The 17,285-nt window shown below is 46.4% G+C and overlaps 2 protein-coding genes across 2 annotated transcripts in view; one reads left to right on the top strand and one right to left on the bottom strand.

Moving 5' to 3' along the window:
* Window positions 1-7,176, top strand: part of IRF7 (interferon regulatory factor 7) — a 25,282-nt gene extending 18,106 nt beyond the window's left edge. Inside the window, exons 11-13 of the mRNA XM_019547304.1 lie at window positions 44-162; window positions 1,180-1,325; window positions 7,088-7,176. Coding sequence (XP_019402849.1) covers window positions 44-162; window positions 1,180-1,325; window positions 7,088-7,145 — 323 coding nt within the window. The 3' untranslated portion in view covers window positions 7,146-7,176. The remainder of the gene's footprint in view (window positions 1-43; window positions 163-1,179; window positions 1,326-7,087) is intronic.
* The window catches only part of LOC109318205 (malignant fibrous histiocytoma-amplified sequence 1 homolog), a 17,563-nt gene continuing 4,789 nt past the window's right edge, over window positions 4,512-17,285 (bottom strand). The window contains exons 5-12 of the mRNA XM_019547303.1: window positions 15,101-15,287; window positions 13,506-13,696; window positions 11,702-12,183; window positions 9,266-9,423; window positions 8,067-8,226; window positions 7,114-7,184; window positions 6,229-6,335; window positions 4,512-4,689 (exon numbers count right to left, since the gene is read on the bottom strand). Coding sequence (XP_019402848.1) covers window positions 4,672-4,689; window positions 6,229-6,335; window positions 7,114-7,184; window positions 8,067-8,226; window positions 9,266-9,423; window positions 11,702-12,183; window positions 13,506-13,696; window positions 15,101-15,287 — 1,374 coding nt within the window. The 3' untranslated portion in view covers window positions 4,512-4,671. The remainder of the gene's footprint in view (window positions 4,690-6,228; window positions 6,336-7,113; window positions 7,185-8,066; window positions 8,227-9,265; window positions 9,424-11,701; window positions 12,184-13,505; window positions 13,697-15,100; window positions 15,288-17,285) is intronic.

The following is a 17,285-nucleotide window of genomic DNA, read 5'->3' as shown; positions in this document are numbered from 1 at the left end:
CTCACTAACAACCCCCTCCCCCCCTCCATCTTCTCTCTTGCAGAGCTGAAGGACTTTCGTCAGCACCGCAGGGAGTGTTCTCCTGACTTCACCATTTACCTTTGTTTTGGGCAGTGCTTTTCAGGGACCAGGGCCAAGGAAAGCAAGTTGATCCTGGTGAAGGTAAGCAGAGAAGGATTGGTGGAGGGTGGGATATAGAAGCTCTCTCTGGGCAGGAGCACTCGCTAGCTGCCAAACATGGCTGATGCTGGGTGGGATATCTCCCTGCCCAGCGCTCGTTCACTAAAGGTCAGACGTGAGTTCAGTGTTTGTCTGCTTTGGCCAAGAGGCCGTCCCTTGGTTGTGTGCAAAAAGGCCATAGCTCTGCGCAGCTAGTAAAGGTCTGGCCAAATAATTGGGAGTCCAGGATAACCAGAGCGGAGAGTATCACCCCTCCTAGTTAGCTTCATGCTCATTTGGGGAGATGGGCAAGAAAAAGGGGCATGAAGGGAGGACCCGCCTGCTGCCACTGCTGTCCCTGGCCAAGTCTGACACCCCATGAAACCATTCCCTGCATCTGAAGCCCCTGGGCCAGCAGGAGATACCCAGCAGAACCAGGCAGGGATTAGGTGATGGAAATGGGAGGAAGCCAGGGCTGCTTCTGCCTCACTCTAGCTGGGGATTGTGGGAGCAGCTGCACAGAGTGCCAGGCTCTGGTGGGAACAGCAGTAGCTGGTGGGTGGGTCCCCACTTCTTGTGCCTGTCCCCAAAGGGGTGCTGGGTACTGGTATAAAATAAAAGGACAGAGGAGTCAGTCAGGCAGAGGTGGGGTATGGCTTTGCCATAGCTATTAGATACCCTCAAAAAGCCCCATAGTGGACAGGGGCTCTTGCAGCCAGGGTGCATTTAAGGACAACCTGTGCAAAGCTGAGTCCAGCCTGGAGAGGGTCGTCCTCAAATGCATGGTGAAAGACCTGTCCCACTTGCGTTCTCCCAAGTCTTGCTTCCTTCTCTCTGGGAGTTACAGCGTGAACACATCTGTCACTCTTCGGTGCATGGGAACAGAAGGAGGCTCAAGGGAATACTTGAGTAGTTCATCCAAGAGAGAAAATGAGTAAACTGCGAGCACTGTGTTCCTCACCACCCGAGAGTTTGACATCAGTGTTCATATCTTGGGTCGGGGGTTGGGTCTCTTTGCAGCTGGTGCCTAAGTTCTGCGAGAATCTCCATGAGATGGTGCTGAGAGAAGGCACTTCATCCCTGAACAGTGGGAACCTGAGCCTGCAAATGTCCACCTCTTTCAACAGCCTGCATGACTTCCTCGAGCAATTCAGCATGCAAATCGAGTAAGCCCCCTCTCCTCCTAAAGCGCCTTCTGCAGGGAGAGTAACAGCTGCTCTCATTCCATGCCCGGGTCTCTGCATGACTGGGCTACATTTGAAAGTACTCTGCCCCACCACCCTGCTATTAGTGTGTGGCTTTAGGATCCCATCTGGAAACGTGGGCTAGATGAGGTGAGGTCCTGTAATAAATTAATGATGCAGTTGAGATCAGTGGGCTGAGTCACTGCAGAACAGTCATGCATATGTAACTATGACACACAATTGCTCGCTAAGGTCTTGCTTCCTCTTTTCTCATTAAAGGAGCCTGATCACTTCAGCTGTCTTTTAATAGAAGAGAGTCAGTCTCATATTTGTTCATTTTTCTAGCCCAGCCTTTAGAAAAATCACATCCTTTCGTGATCCAAATGTATTTTAAAAGGGAGGGGTTGGAAATGGGGGGAAGCAGGTCTTCCCAAAACTACATACCAAGAGACCTTGAAAAAGTGAATGAAATCTTGACCTTATTGTTTTTAATTGAAGGGAGGGAGGGTGGGGGTTGCTATCTATGGCTATAAGGTCAAGATTTCAGCTGCCCATTTTGGCAGTATGTCAAGAATGAAGAGTGTGTGTGTATATATATATATATTTTTTTTTTTTTTATAAAACAGGCCTCCATGTAGCTTTTTAAGTTCTCTTTACTGTTTAGGTTGTACAAGTAAATCTTGGTTTTGTTTCACTTCCTTTTGTTAACACAGGCCTTTGCATTGCACTACAAGGTATACAGGGCTTTCTTGAGGGATCCTTCTGGGAAGGAGGGGGCCAGCTTGGGCCTCTGTTGGAGGAAACTAATTTTCCAGAAAGGTTGCATATCTGTCTCTTTAAAGCCAGGCCTTTTTGAGGGTTCAAGCTGGCACACAAAACAACTGGCAAACCTTGCCCTTGCAGACAACAGGCTGGCAGCAGGAATAGCTTCTGGGTTTCTGTTCAGTGGTTGAATTAAGGGACCCGTCTCTGCAGGATCAGAGGCCTCTGGGTTGAGAGCTGTGCTGTCCCTTCCTTTACATTCCTGTACATTCCTTAATGGGCTAGAGGTCTCAGCTCAGCCACTGAGCTATTGGCCTCAGCCTTCCTCTTGTCTGACTGGGACACCAGAGCTACTCTTTTCCAGCTGGCCAGGAATGGATCCCATTTCTACACCAATTGCTGCTATTATTACCCATCTTGTTCCAGTTAAGAATATAAAAAAGCTCCTGGGGTGGAGGGAGAATTTGATCTGTTTAGAGTCCATGACAAATGGAAAAGCAATTAGCCCTAAAGCTTGCAAAGTACCTTGGAAATTGGGCTGTCTGCCTGAAAAGTAGGAGGGGAAATGGAAAGGGGCAGCTACGGGAGAAAGCTGGAGAGGATCAGGTGAGCTGGGCAAGGTTGACAGCAGCTTCTTACCTTATTGGCCACATGTATCAATTCTTCTGGAAAAACAGCAGCTCTTGTGTCTCTGGGCTGAGGAGTCTTCTAGGAGCGGGTATTCACAACTCAAATGTTTAATGGATCATTTCGGGGGTTTTTGATTATGTCTAATTTCATGACATGATACAGCCATGTGGTCCTTCCAGTCCTTGCAGCCCAGCCATTGCTTTCATTGGGAGATGACTGCTTACTCTAAACTGCAGGCAGTTTTCACCCCAGTGGGTTGTAACTCTATTAATAATCTAGTGAGATTTAGCAAGAGAGACAGCCAATGACATTCCAGGACCTCTGAATTTGGCTTGGGAGGTTGCAGTGGCTGTAGGTAACAAACATAAGCAAGTCTAGACCCCACAGTCACTGGTGTCCCTGTTCCAATAGCAGTTTTTTCTATCTGAACAAAAGGCCCTAGCTATATTGCAGATCCTACCTCAACTCCATGCATATTAGCATTAACCTGTCCATACAGGCCACATTGCACAGCCACGTTTGCATCAGTCCAGCATGAGGAGCTCTTCTACTCTGGTGCAGAATTCCTACTATGGTGCAAAGCAATGTTGTCCTTATTTGCAGAGATGGACTGTAAAACAGTCTCCCTATTGCCAGCATGGTTTAGAAAGCCATTTTTTGCACAGAGAGGGGCTGTGGGATTGTCAAATCTCAGTGCAACTACATAGTTGTTGACAATCATCTATAGGGACATGCACTCTGCAGCGGAGACTGCAGGGGGGATAGGTTGTTAGCGGTCAGCATGAAATGCTAGCATGGTTTAATGTGAAGCAGCAGGGTCTATTTAGCTAAATTCACTTTATAAGCTATCTAGTTAGAAAGCACCTAAATTACTTGAGCACCTTCAATATCCTAAACAGGTGGAATTTCTTTTTTCTACCCAATTTGGAGTACAAGTTATACCTCTATTATCCTTCTGTTAAGATCTGGGCCAGGGACTGTAGAAAATACAAGGACACTAAAAGCACAAGCGCTTTTTTGTGGGAAGACCATAGGACCCCATGGCTCAGCATCTGCACTACACCACGAGGTGCCAAATCAATATTTTATTATAAATACAAATTTTAGTACTGTACTTTTATAAATTTGTTTTAGTTATTGTTTTCTCCCATACACTTGAATAAAGGGCCTTCTTCAACTGGTTCCAAATGACATAGCCCCACTGAGATCAAGGGAGGCTTATATACTATCTATGAAAGTGGCCTTTGATGATGTTAATCACGAAGTGGCTAATAGTCACCAAAGGCCTAGTCCAGATTCTGCATGAGTCCAAGTAGTCTCAGCTGCTAACTGACATCAGAATTGGGTCTCAAGATTAAAAAAGACCAGCATCAAGTTGGCAGACCTGGAACTCATGGCTCTCTATGAGGGGGACAATAGTGAACATCAGGAATCAATTGAAAAAACATGACCTCGATCCAAAGTCCAGCATGAACCATTTCAAGGGACTCTCTGGGCTTTGGATCCATTGTACAATGCTGAAGGCATCACACATTTGACAGCCTGTTGATGATGTCTAATGAGGGAGAATCATTGCAATAGCACACTTGGTGTGCTAGTTTTGTACATAGTTTTAATTTATACCTGCGGGTTTTTTCCCCCCACCTTGTATCTATTCTTCCTAGAGCAAACCTCTCCTGTACATCATCTGCTTTTTCTGCCATGTTTACAGCATAACTAAACGTGTATTTTTCCCCACGTGTTTGTGTAAATAAACGGACATGTCTTCAATCCTGCTATGGGTGGAAAGTGTTTATTGCAAATTCAGCTTTAACATACACTGCAAACAGGCAGACATCTTGCAGAACAAGGTGCATGAGACATGGTCCCAAATGAACCAAGGGCTTTAACTATAGGGCAGTCTTCTTCCCATGCAGCCTTTCCTTGGTTGGCCCAATTATTCATCTAAGATGTTCTGAAATAAGAAAAAAAGAGTAAGTAACTGCACTTGCTTCTTCAGTGGCTAAGAAAGCAGATAAGCAGAAGAGCACTGACCTGAATCTTAACAAGCCCCAAAAGTTGAGGGCTATTTGGGTCTGGTAGGTGAGCTGTGGGGTGGGGCTCTGGAGCAGTAAGAGCCACCAAGTTGTCAGACCACCAGCCCCACAGCAAGGGTGGAGAAAGGTGCTGCAGGGTGGTTACTGCAGGGGCATGGGAGCACAGCCATCCAAAATACCATTTGTAGAACACTGTTGCTCCAGGGTTTAGCAATTTCCAAGCACCACCAGAGGAAATGTTTATATTATGGCAGGCACGCTCCCTCACGTTGATGCAGATCTACCAATGCAAGGCATTTTTCAGCTGGTGTTGCCACGCCAGTTTCCCCCAAGAGAAAGAACCAGGTTCCTGTCAGAGCTGTGTCCATAATCAGGAGCTTTGCTGGCTTAGATGCATCAACTCCAGGGCATGATCCTTTCACACCCCACAACATAGCTATGCCAGCTACTCTGTGACGTAGACAAGACCCAAGTCACAGGCATCTATGTGCAGCAGTAAGTTCTTGGAGCATGATTCCCCAGTAACACATCACACACACCAGTGGTGCCCCATGGGGGATGATGACTTCCTGAGAGGGTTTGTGACAACTGGCTTCCAAGGGCACAAACTTATGAGTCTACCATTATTTTTAAAAGCATCTAAAAAAGCCCAGGCTTCAAGGCTTTTTTAGATACATGAAGAGTGAGATTTTCATAACACACTAGAGAATTTAGGTGCTCAACTCTCACCTTAATTTTTTCAGCCTAATCAAGATGCTTGCATCTAGGAATAGCAGTGAGAAACGTATATAGAAGACTGCCAGAGTATATTCTTTAAATTAAGAAGGATTATATAAATAGAGAGGCCACAGAGATGATTGACAGCTGGCATCCCAAATTAAATTCTTCAGCCTGTACTATGCAGGCCAAGCTAGGCCAATTTAACAGTCCACACAAGGCTTAAAACATGCATTGGAGTGTTTGACCAGCAGGCTACAATGTGCATTTTACAGAACTTAGGCAGGGAAAGGGAGGCCCGGCAGAAAGGGACTTTTCTATTTAATGACCTGACCTAACTCCCATTAAAATCAATGGGAAGACTTAGCCTATCCTTTGTCATCCAAGTGCATCACAAGTGTTAACCCAGTTCAGTGTTCCTGGAAGGCAGAGAAGTGCTATTCTCTCCATATTCCAGACGGAGAACTCAGCAGAGACCAAGGCTGAAGTCTTGTAAAGACCATTACAGGCCCAACTCCCAATAAAGAATCTGAACACCTCAAGTGATATAGGTCTCAGTAACTTGTCTCAGGTCATGCGAGGAATCCAAGTCCTAGACCAGGACCTTAACTACCAGATCATCATCCATTTCACAGGGGATACACCAGAAGCTGTATCAGGTTGCATTAAGTAGCTACCCGCAGCACAAAAACAATGGAAGCCAAAACCCAGGGAGCAGGGCCAAACTGCAGCCACATTACCTGGCGACTGACGTGGACATTGCTGGGGCCAAAGGTTGTCGTTCCATAGCTTGTGACATAGTAGTGGGCAGCAGGCTGAGCCGCGGGAGCTTCCACATCACTCAAAACTGAAAGGAAAGACAGAGAGGTATCAGTCTACCCCAGCAGTATAGGCTGAAAGACCCCCATGGTTACTCTGCCACAGAGGAATCTATTTTCCTACATACATCCTTCACCCACTGCCAGTATAAAGTGGGGGAGGGATGTACTTGGCCAATATACTAAGCCACTCAGGATGGGGGCAGAATGGCAACTGGCATGAGTTGTCAGCACTCCCTTCACCTGGATGGACCAATGACTGTTGACCCCAGCTGTGCACCTGTCCCCAAAGCATATTAGTGATTAAGCAGGGACACAGTTAAGCCAAGGGGGGCCCACTGTTGATATCTAAAAACAGAGAATGGCTGCCAAAGATTCTTAGGAAAATGTGCTTTGTTAGAAACAAACACTTGAAACAAGGAACCTCTTTATTAGGTATGAGCTAGAGGGCACTGCATCACCCACCCCTTTCTGCCTTCGCATGCATGCCTATCTGTACCAGGTGAGATTAATGTGAATTGGGACAGAAGTGGGTAAGAATTCAGATGTCCCAGCTCTGATGTCCTAGTTCGGATATGCTTCTAAGCATTATTTGCTCCCAGCTGAGATCAGCAGTGTGGCGGTCTCTGTCCCCAAAAATCTCAAACCCCAACTGGATCTATCTTTGCCTTAGCATCCCTGATGAACAGATGAGGCAATGCAGCACTGAGATGAGTGAACGATGTGCCCAGGGGCATGCAGGAAGTCATTCATATATTCATTCTCTCTCCTTTTCTGGCAGGATGCTGCAGCCAGCTGGCATCTTACCTTTGGGTAAAAGCAGCTCTGTCCGAAACTGATGGCTACAAGTTCCACAAGTTTTAATGTCCTCCTTGGTCCTTTGAAGAGAGATAAAAGACTACAGTAGACAAAACCTCACAACACACCTTTCCAGCCTTGAAAAGTCTACTCACTGTGGATTCAAAGTTTTTTTGCTAGATCGTGCTTTCTGAAGTATTACAGAAAAAACCTATACGAGCAAACATTACCAATGTGCTGGCACTAGGGCATCTAACAGAAAGCCCCAGGATTCATTCCCAGCCCTGCCATGGACCTCTTGAATGACCTCTGCCAAGTCACTTAACACAAAGGTTGCATACCTGTAAACCAAGTGTTTGACATGAGTCTCTGCATGTTCCCTCTTATGGTATCAAAAGATGAGCTGGTGGTAGTACAGAAGAGGGAATGTACCAAAGCCACCTAAAGAAGCCATTTACAGACCCATATTTAAGGTGCTGTTTTTCAAAGGGCTGCCTTCTACTCCCAGCAAAGTCACCCCTGATTTTCACAAATCCCAACCATGAGCCATAGCTGGGTACCTAAGCAAAATGTGTAGCTTTTCAGAAGTACTCAGAGCTCCCCAGCGAAGCCAATAAGCCTATAGAGGGGCTTGAGGAGTTTCTAGAAAGGGAAGGCTAACATCTAATGTTAGGCATCAAAACCTGGGCAACATGATCTGAGACAGGTGAAGGCCAACATCCTTCACCTGTGAAGTTGGCTATGATCTGCCTCAAAATGGAGCAAGGACTTTCACCTTTTTAACTTGTCTTGGGATACTCAGGTGAGAATGCATATCATCAACAAACAATATTTATAACCAGTTTCATTTGCTGTTTTTAAAAAAACAAACCATTGCCTTTTGCCATGCTCTTGGACCCCCACATCCACTTTGTAAGGAAGACAGGGTTACCAAAACTTATCAAGTTACAGAGTGTACGTACACCGTGGACTTGCCATCCAGGTCCGGCCAAACAAACTCTGCAGGACACACAGCAGTGCGACAAGGTGTTTTCAAGCATATATGGAGTCCAGGCCACTCATCTGAGAGCTTCCGGATGATGGAGATGATCGCCATGACTAAGTCCCATGTAATCTGGAATTCTTTGGGGATGAACAAAGAGGGAAGAACCAGCTGCTGGTGACCATCACAGTAACCCAGCTGGAGCTGACCAAGACCAAGAATAGGAATAACTTGACTGCAGCTTGATCATGCAGGATTATAGGCAAACAGTTATGCCAGCTGGGTTTAGGCCCAACTTCTTTGAGAAACAAGAAATGAATTGGGTAAAGCAAAAAGTTTTCAAAGTCTACATTGTGCCTCTTCCTTATTTGTTACTACTTGTAGCGTGGATGAACCTAAGAGCCTCAGCTGTGGACTAAGGGTAGGTCTACACCGCTCTTCAAAGAAAGCTGCTCTCAAGCACACACTGCCTACCCACTCCCTTCCAGGAGCTGTTCCTCCCTCTCCCCACCAGAAGCAGTCTTGTATGGCAGACACAAAGCTTGTGAGCCACCATGGGGTGCTTCAGAATTGGCTTCACTACCACTCCAAGGCACTTTCCAAGTTAGGTGCATGCAAGCAGATGTCTGTGCACATGTCAGTGCTGGGGATAGCGTGTGGATATATTCTACAGTACTTTATAGTGTCTCTATGCCAGGCTTGTTGAGAGTAGCTAAAACATTTTCTCACTGAAACTTTGACCAATCTTAGCCAGTTCTATGATGGACTCTGTCTGAGTCCACAGAGTTTTTTCATTAAAAAAAAATCTGTTGGGACCCCAATTTCATCAAGATCTATTGAGCATGAACCTTTCAGCTGAAAGCCTGATTAATTAGATTTCCCCCCAGATTACAGAGTTGCTTCAACAGCCCAAACCAGCCTTGGGGGAAGCAGACTATTCCCTGTGTTGTGGGGACCTCCATAGGGTCTTCAGTATGTGTAGCACCACCCATCCTCGGTTAACTCTAGGGACAGGAAATAGGGGTTGTGCTACAGATGTACTGCTCATGCACTGAAATCCTCACGCATCCAAACACACTGACTGGTTTCCTAAGTTGATCAGCAGCAGATGGAAACTCCTCTCTCCTTTCCAGGAAACATGCTCAATAGAGAAGTCATTAATGAGGCTTCAAGTCTTACCTATCCTTTCTGCCGGCTTTCTGCAGCGGAGTTCAATATAGCTGTAGCCCTTCTGGTTGTTCTCTTTGATCAACAAAGGCTTGCCACTGCACACAAGCAGGCACATCGTCTTTGCAACCCAGTGGGTGGAATAGAAAGAGCAAGCTTTCACCATGAGTCTGCAGTGGAAATGAAGAGACATTATCCTGTAGATGGTGACCCTGCCACATACTGCCCTTCCCTCATTTCTGGTATCGTGAAGCCATTTTAAATTCTACAATCACCAATCCTGCTTAAGACAAAAGCACAGGGGAAAAAATTAAGGGTCTTTCATATTAAAAGTATAAGCTCGTATTGAGTAAGCTCAAGGGCAGAGTCCCATGGCCAACAACTGTAGCAAACTCATGTAGGGCTGACCTAGCATGGGTTATGGACACAGTTGGTGTATTTGTCTGTCATTTTATTCTCTTTCCACGAAGAGCCAGCAATAATAAGTCTCTTTCTGAAGCCAAGAGCTGTCCCCCTGCATTGACCAGCATAGGTGCTTAGTACAAATTAAGCAGCCAACCATCTCAGGGACAAACCCCAATATTACTACTATAAATTCACACATGCAGCTTAAGGTCTCTCTCCCTCCTTTTCTCATGCATTTGAGGCAACACTGCTCACCTGAAAGCTAGGGTGACAACACATGCCTGTTTGCTATAAATCTGTCATGCACACAGGTAGTCTTTGGAATGGATCATTTTTGCCACCGATTTATTGGACTGGGGGAGGAGGAGGGGCTGGCTTCCCCCAACAGCAAGCCCTCTAATGCTCTAAGAGCAAATGAACGTTTATCAGCCCATCAGACATCCCTCAGAATGCCAAGCCATCCCATATCCTGACTGGATGGCTGAATCTTACAATGGGAAGATTCCAGCTCCAAGACACCCCTGACAAAAGGGGCCTCATTTACAGTGGGATGCATCTTTCTGTCCACAAACGTTTGGAGATGAGCAATCTTCCAGAGGACAAACTCAGCTGCGGTGCAGGAGCTCAGCATTTCCCTGCATTGTTGACTCTACAACTGTCAGCACTAGCCTCTGTTGTATGCAGGCACTAGGCAGCTGGCCAAGCTTCTGGATTTGTTGTTTTGCTGTGCTGTATGTGCAAATCACAGCCACCAGGACCAAAAGGATGGCTCCTGTGAGAACCAGGTTCTCTGAGGGACATCACTCAGTCAATGACAACTCTTTGTAAAAGGCAATAAGTTTACCAGTAGGTTTACCAGAGTATCCTCCCATCTTTCAGGTTTCTTCTTGCATCTTACTTTCCTCTATTGCACTCATTTTTTCTTAAAAAGACATTTAAGTGTAGGCTCAGCCTCTGAGGACACTCAAGTCCTCTAACCACAGATCAGGTAGCAAGGAAGCCTCCCAACGTCACCCGACTGAGTCTCAAACCCTGACTGGAAGGAAGCACCTCCTTTGGTTGCAAGGGGAGTCCAGCCTTCAACCCACAGCACTCTGTGACCATCTGCTAGTACTTGTGCCTGCTCTTAAAGCACTAGCCATGGAGGTGGGATTTATGATGGGCACATCTACAAATTGGGAATTTGTCAAAACTTCTGATGTAGGTAAACTGAGGGCAGGTGTTGGGGGGAGGGGAAGATAGGGGGGAACTCATGTGAAAGAAGGTAATAGCTGCTACCAACATGGACTAGATATGGGTCAACATGCTAGAAGTGAAGGGTTCTTAACCATGCTTCTGCCTCTAAGGATTTAATGTGCTTATTGCACTTCGTCCCATACTACTTCCCTATGGTTGCTTTTTTCTTTGCTCTCCTGAGCATTAATAGCCAGCTTAGCAGAACTAGGAAGATGGGAGACCTGTGCTCCAGAAAACCAGGATCCCATGACAGAACTCCCTGTACCCACGGGCTGGCCAAAGGCATTGCATAGATTCAGGAAAAAGTAAGGCCATCAAGAGGTCCCCAAAACAAGCAACAATTTACCTACATGGTGATGAATAGGAATCATAGCAACTGACTCTTAGCTACTGAATTGATCACATTCCCTATTACTGATCACCCGTGTTACAATAGCACCTACACTCCACAGCCGAGACATCAGCATGCTCAGTAGGTAGAGTTCCAGCTACAAACCAACCCCAAATAGACAACAGACATTTTACAGACAGAAAACGGAGGCACCCAGAGACTAAACAATTTATCTAGGGTTGCCTAGAGTTCGTGGCACAGTTAGGAAGTGAACCCCAATCTCTCAAGTGCCAGTCTAGTGTTAACTCCAAGAGCAACCTTCCTTTCAGTTATGGTGAATGGCTTTTGTTTTTAGTCATGCTAATTCAGTACCTCCCAGACAGTCAAGAAGGCATGACCATAGCCCTGAGGGACTTGCACTTCAGGATAGGCAGACAGGCTACGGCACATGTCCATCATGAAGAGCCACTCCTTACCTTTGGAAGAAGCTCTCTGGGACTTCAGGTGAGAAGTAGGCCCGTAGGTGGAGATCTTCTGCATGATCTCCTCCCCACACCTCAGAAACATCCTTGCTGTGGTTGAGATACATGGGAAATAAGTAACAGGCCTCACTGTGGCTCTGTGCCACTTCCCATGGCTTCCCAGGCACAAACTCCCTGGCTGCTGGGTTGAGCTTCTCGGTGTTCCTCACCTCCAGGCAGATCTCAAAGTGCTCCAGGAGGCTGAACAGCTTTCCTTTCTGGGACTTGCGCCCCATCATCTCCTCAAAGATGTCCTCCAGCCCTTCCAAGGGAAGCTGGTGCTTGACTAAGGCGCGCATGGCCTGCTGGCACAGCATAGCCTTTGACTTGAATGTCCATACCCAGTTGGATTGGTCCCTGATGGTTGCATGTTCCCCCACAAGTGTGTCCACTGAGATGCTCTCTATCTGCTGCACAAGGTGATACCTGACAAAGAGCTGGATGGAAAAGAAATTAATTCCTTGGTGCTTGGGCCATCACAGCGGCTGCCACTTGCACATAATTGCCTCTTCCATAATTCTATGCACCCCCCACCCCATCCCTGTGGATTCATTCATAATTGGGCAAAGTTTGGAAACAAATCTCCACCACCCCTACGAGGCAGGTGAAAGCACTCTCATCCCAGTTCTACACATGGGAACCTGAGGGACAGAACAGACAGTAACTTGCTCAAGCTCAAATGAGGCGTCTGTGGAGAAGTAAGGATTTGAATCCATCTCTCACCAAGTCTCAGACCAGAAACCTGTACACTGGACCATCCTTTCCTCCTGGCATCCTCCTCCCCACAACTACCTCCATCCCAGCCAACACCCAGCTTCTCTCAGGAAACAGAGCCATATCTACCAAGCCTGCACTAGTAAGATGGAAACAAGGGCTTGACCAAGGTTGAACTGAGGTTGTACAAATGATATTAAAAGAAAGTGGAGAAGGGATCCTAGCCCTAGGAATTCATTTAAGGTTATGATACATATAGGTTCATTTATCAGATGGCTCCAAGAAGCTGTAGAGATGGCTGTCCAGCCAGATCAGTAGTGGCTGAAAGCTATTCATATCTCCTACCTGTATGAAGAGACATTGGCACTCTCAGCCTAATTCCTAGCAGACTGGTGTCCACCTCACAACGCTTAGAGCAGGAGACTGGGATTTCATTCCTGGCTGTGCCACTAGTGCAGCACATACCTGGAAAAATCATTTTGCTTCTTCTTTTCCTATCCATAAAATGGGAATAGTACTGACCTCTCCCACCTGAGACTCACACTTTGCAAATAGTCCTTTAAGCACTTCAAGATAGCCTGCTTACATGCTGCGTAAGTGCAAGATTTCTGAGGCAAGCCTCTGAGGTAAACTGAGACGTATCTATGCTGCAGTCACCGAAGGTCAGAGTTCACCTTACACCCAAGATAGATCTCAACTTCTTGGCAGTGTAGCCCACAGCACTACAGAACTCAGCACAGGCTGAAAACACATCCAAAAAGATGAGAAAATACTGAAGTGGGTTTTTGCAGCCTGCACCAAGCTCCACACACTACAGGTGGTACCCAAACTAGCTAGTTTAAAGCTAGTGCTTTAATAGCTGCAGTGGCTACAACGTTGACATACCAACAAGGTGCATCGCGAAAGTTAAATGTTTATCCTCAAGGTTTCTTCACTCCATAAGGACCTTGTCCATGGACAGTGGCATACAGCAAAATACATAAGGCCAGTTCTCAGAGTAACAGCCTGGCATGGAGGGAGAGTCCCATTGATCCCCACTGCTCACCTTGAACATGGTTATCAGAAAGGCTGGCCGGAGGAAGACGATGTTTTCCATCTGCTTGATATCCTCATACCATATGATCAATCCAACGTGGTGGAGGTACCTCAGGACATCTTGGAGAAGTTCTCTGCCAATGCCGGTCAGGTGCTCTCTCTGGGCAAGTTCACTGAGCAAGAGATTGAGATCCATCATGCCTTGAGGGGGAAAAAAGGGGTACATGGAAACTTAGAACAGCATATTAAACAACTCCCAAATGCCAGCAAGCAACAGCTGGTCATCTGTTGAGCCTTGAAAAGGCTATCGTATATCACTACTAATTATATTCTGCACTTGGGCAAAACCTGCTCCAGGTCAAGAGCTACTCTTGGGGGAACTGAACTTAGGAAGCCTGAACTGTAGAGTGGTTTGCTCCATGTCCTTATTACCTTGCCAAGACACTGGTAGGTAGGTAGGACTGGGCATGTGGAAGCAGGTGGGGTGCATGTGCCATCACTTTTAAACACTTACAGAAGTACAGACCTTCAAATAATGAATCTAGCTCTGCAGTCCACATTCACATAAGCAGGTGCACATTTTTATGAAAAGCATTTGCAAGAGCAAGTCTTACATACCGGGTTGTGCACTGCAAACACAAGATTCCCAGGAGCCAGGGTTCAGCAGTGGCATGGACAACGATCACTGGCAAACAATCTTTTCTACTCCAATGAAAATAAAACCATTCTATTTATTCCCAGAAAAGTTCAGGAGGAGCTGATAATCTGACCCAATGTATTCCTCTTTGATCTATCAAGCACGGGAAGAAAACTTACAATAGGGAAACAAAGCCTGGAACATTCAAGATGGTCTTTCTAGCCTGAATGCCTACATCCCTGTCTGGGAACTGTGAGGGAAATAGAAATAGGCATAGTAAGAATCTGTGCATCAGTCACAAGATCCCATCTGCCTTTCCAGTCTCTGATACTTATACATGGCTTTGTTCTCAATGGTGTGAGGCTCCTGCAGCTCATGTTGACTTCACATTGGAATTAGGAGCACTGAACCCCTCTGAAAATCAAGCTAACAGTTTTCTTAGTTCACTAGCTCCAGGATGCCTGTGTCTATACTGATCCAGGCCGTGCTTGACCTGAACATAGCTGGGATGGCCATGGGTAAGGAGAGTGCTGCTATACTGTGGGAAGGAAGCAGCCATGCTTCTAGTCCCTGCACCAAAATCTCAGCCTCCCTCACCAGATATGCTGAGAATGGGCACAAAGGGAAGGCAAGCAACTAGGCCAGCAGTTAAATGGTAGTGCTCAGCCCTACAGGAGTAAAGGATTTGTTTCTAGATCACTGAATTCCCTGCTCCCGTTGCACCTAAAGTACTTCAGACCACAGCTGCCCAGCTTCTACGTGTGGTCACCCAACTGTGCTAAGTCTTTCAATAGCAAACTAATTTCAAGTGGAATAAGGAGCACCAAGTTTATCAGGCACCACCATGCTAAGGATGATTTGACAACAAGGCATTGGCTGTAGCACAGTGCCCCTAGAGTCATGAGGGGTCCATGGCCTCGCACGTGAGGGAAGGGAGTCGGAGCTAGGGACTGTTCCTGCATGGTTACCATGTTCTGCTGTCCCCTCGCTCTGCACAACATCAACAATGGCAGCTTCCACCTCCTTGTAGACTGGGGGCAGCATTCTGATAACGTTAGGGAATATTTCTTCATTCCGCACATGTCCCAGAATGGCAGCTTCCAGTCTCTTAATGTCCTGGTAATCGGTGCAATTGACGGAAATAAGATCTAAAATCTGCAAAGAGAAAGTTCTAGTGTAAGTAGCTTCTATGGGGCACTCAGAAGTACGGGCGTAGAGAGGAGATTTGGTTGTACCTGGCATGCTTCATATTTAAGGCACACGACCTTTTGCATTTAAACAGTTTCAGGCACTAAACCTGCTATAGGGGCGACTTCAACGTTCTGGCCAGTAACTGTGGCTCTACAGCAGGGGCGGGCAATTATTTTGGGCAGAGGGCCGCTTACTGAGTTTCAGCAAGCCATCAAGGGTCACATGACAGGCAGCCCAGGGTAGATTAATATTACATTTTCTAAATTTTTAGGGACTTTGCGGACCAGAGAAAATGGCCTGGCGAGCTGTACCCAGCCCCTGAGCCGCATTTTGCCCACCTCTGCTCTAGTCACACTTTCCTCCCTCCACCCGCCTTGTTTCTCTCTCTCTCTCATTGCTGAGACCGATGTAAACAGGGAAAACTGACCAGCTGTTAGTAGCAAACTGACAAAGAGTTTTTCAACGTGCAATGTTAAAAATGATAAATAAAAAGATATTTTTAAGAGGGACAAAAGGATTACAAATATGATTTTCCCATGTGGGTTTGTGGATCGCATTAAATACAATGCAGTAGAAACTACACAGGGAAAACGTACAAGAGCCAGAGCCAAAACATAGGCCATGCATAATGCGAGGCATGCTCTGTCTACAGTTCAGCAAATTAGGCTTCCTTGATGGTTTACTCATATAACATGTCCAAAACAAAAAACAAAAAAAAAAGGATCCTAGCTAGTGGCTGACCAAAACCATGTAGTGAGGGTGGCCATTGGTCCTGTTTTATACCAGACCATCCTGTTTTCAAACCCAATGTTCCCTGTTTGTTTATTAATGAGGAACAGACTGCAAAATATCCTGTTTTTCAGTTCATTGGTGGAAATACATGTTAATCATTTGTCCTCATGATGCTATTGGCTGTGCCTAGAGGTAGAGCAGTACACAGCCAGGAGGAGCAGGGTTCAGAGTCAGCCAGGGAGGGAAGGAAGTGACGTTTTGTAGTGGTCCTGCCCCTTGCTGTTGATAGGCCAAGGCCCCAGTGGCCCCCACCACTGATTAGCCAAGGGGACTGGTGTCCCTGTCCCCCTCCCACCAAAGGGATGTCCTGTGTTCTGGGGATGCATTAGTGGCCGCCCTACAAGTAGCAAATCGTTTTTGGCTAAATGAAAAAAAAATGCAAATGGCAAATGAAACTAAGCTGTTAAGTAACTGGCAACCACAGCCAGAAAGACGACTTGTCCAATGGGGCTGGGTATTAATGACATTCAAGACACTTGGGTTCAACTGCCAGCTGCAGAATAGATTTCCTCAGGGATTTCAGGCAAGCCACAAGCTTTCTGTGCCTCACCTGTAGGATGGGTTAACAGCACTTCCTTACCCAAATAGTTATGAAAGTGAACACAGAGACCATCAAGGCCTGGGATATGATGGTAATAGTGGCTATGTTAGTAGCCCATGCAGTATTTTCAGGGGGACCTAACTGCACAGGGAAAACAAACAGGAGGCAGAAAGGAACAGAAGCAGCTCCAAAGATCCCTCTCCCATCCCTTGTTGGGTACAGCTTAGTGGGAGGGCAAAGAAAGACGTTCAGCAGAAACAAAGCAGGACAACTTAATTCACTAAGCTAGGCTGCATGGAACACAGGGAATTCCAGAGGGCACCGATACACGTGCTGGACGACTGCTCCCACGTGCTCGGATAGTCAGAGCAGCCTTCACATCACGTGTATTCAGCACCTCTGCACTTCAAAATGGTGGCAGGGCACTTCAACTAAAGCTCCTTGAATGAGCTTTAATAAAGTGCCCCTGCTGCCATTTCGAAGCATGGAACATTGAATACATGGGATGCGGCACAGATTTTACCTAGATTTAACTGCTCCAATTAAAATTGCACCCCCTGACACACACACACACACACACACACACACACACACACACACACACACACACACACACACACACACACACA

This window comes from Crocodylus porosus, unplaced genomic scaffold, assembly GCF_001723895.1.
Source record: "Crocodylus porosus isolate Cpor-Errol unplaced genomic scaffold, CroPor_comp1, whole genome shotgun sequence".
NCBI lineage: Eukaryota > Metazoa > Chordata > Crocodylia > Crocodylidae > Crocodylus > Crocodylus porosus.
Note: the sequence above shows the minus strand (reverse complement) of the source record. Positions and strands in the feature narration are given on the sequence as shown.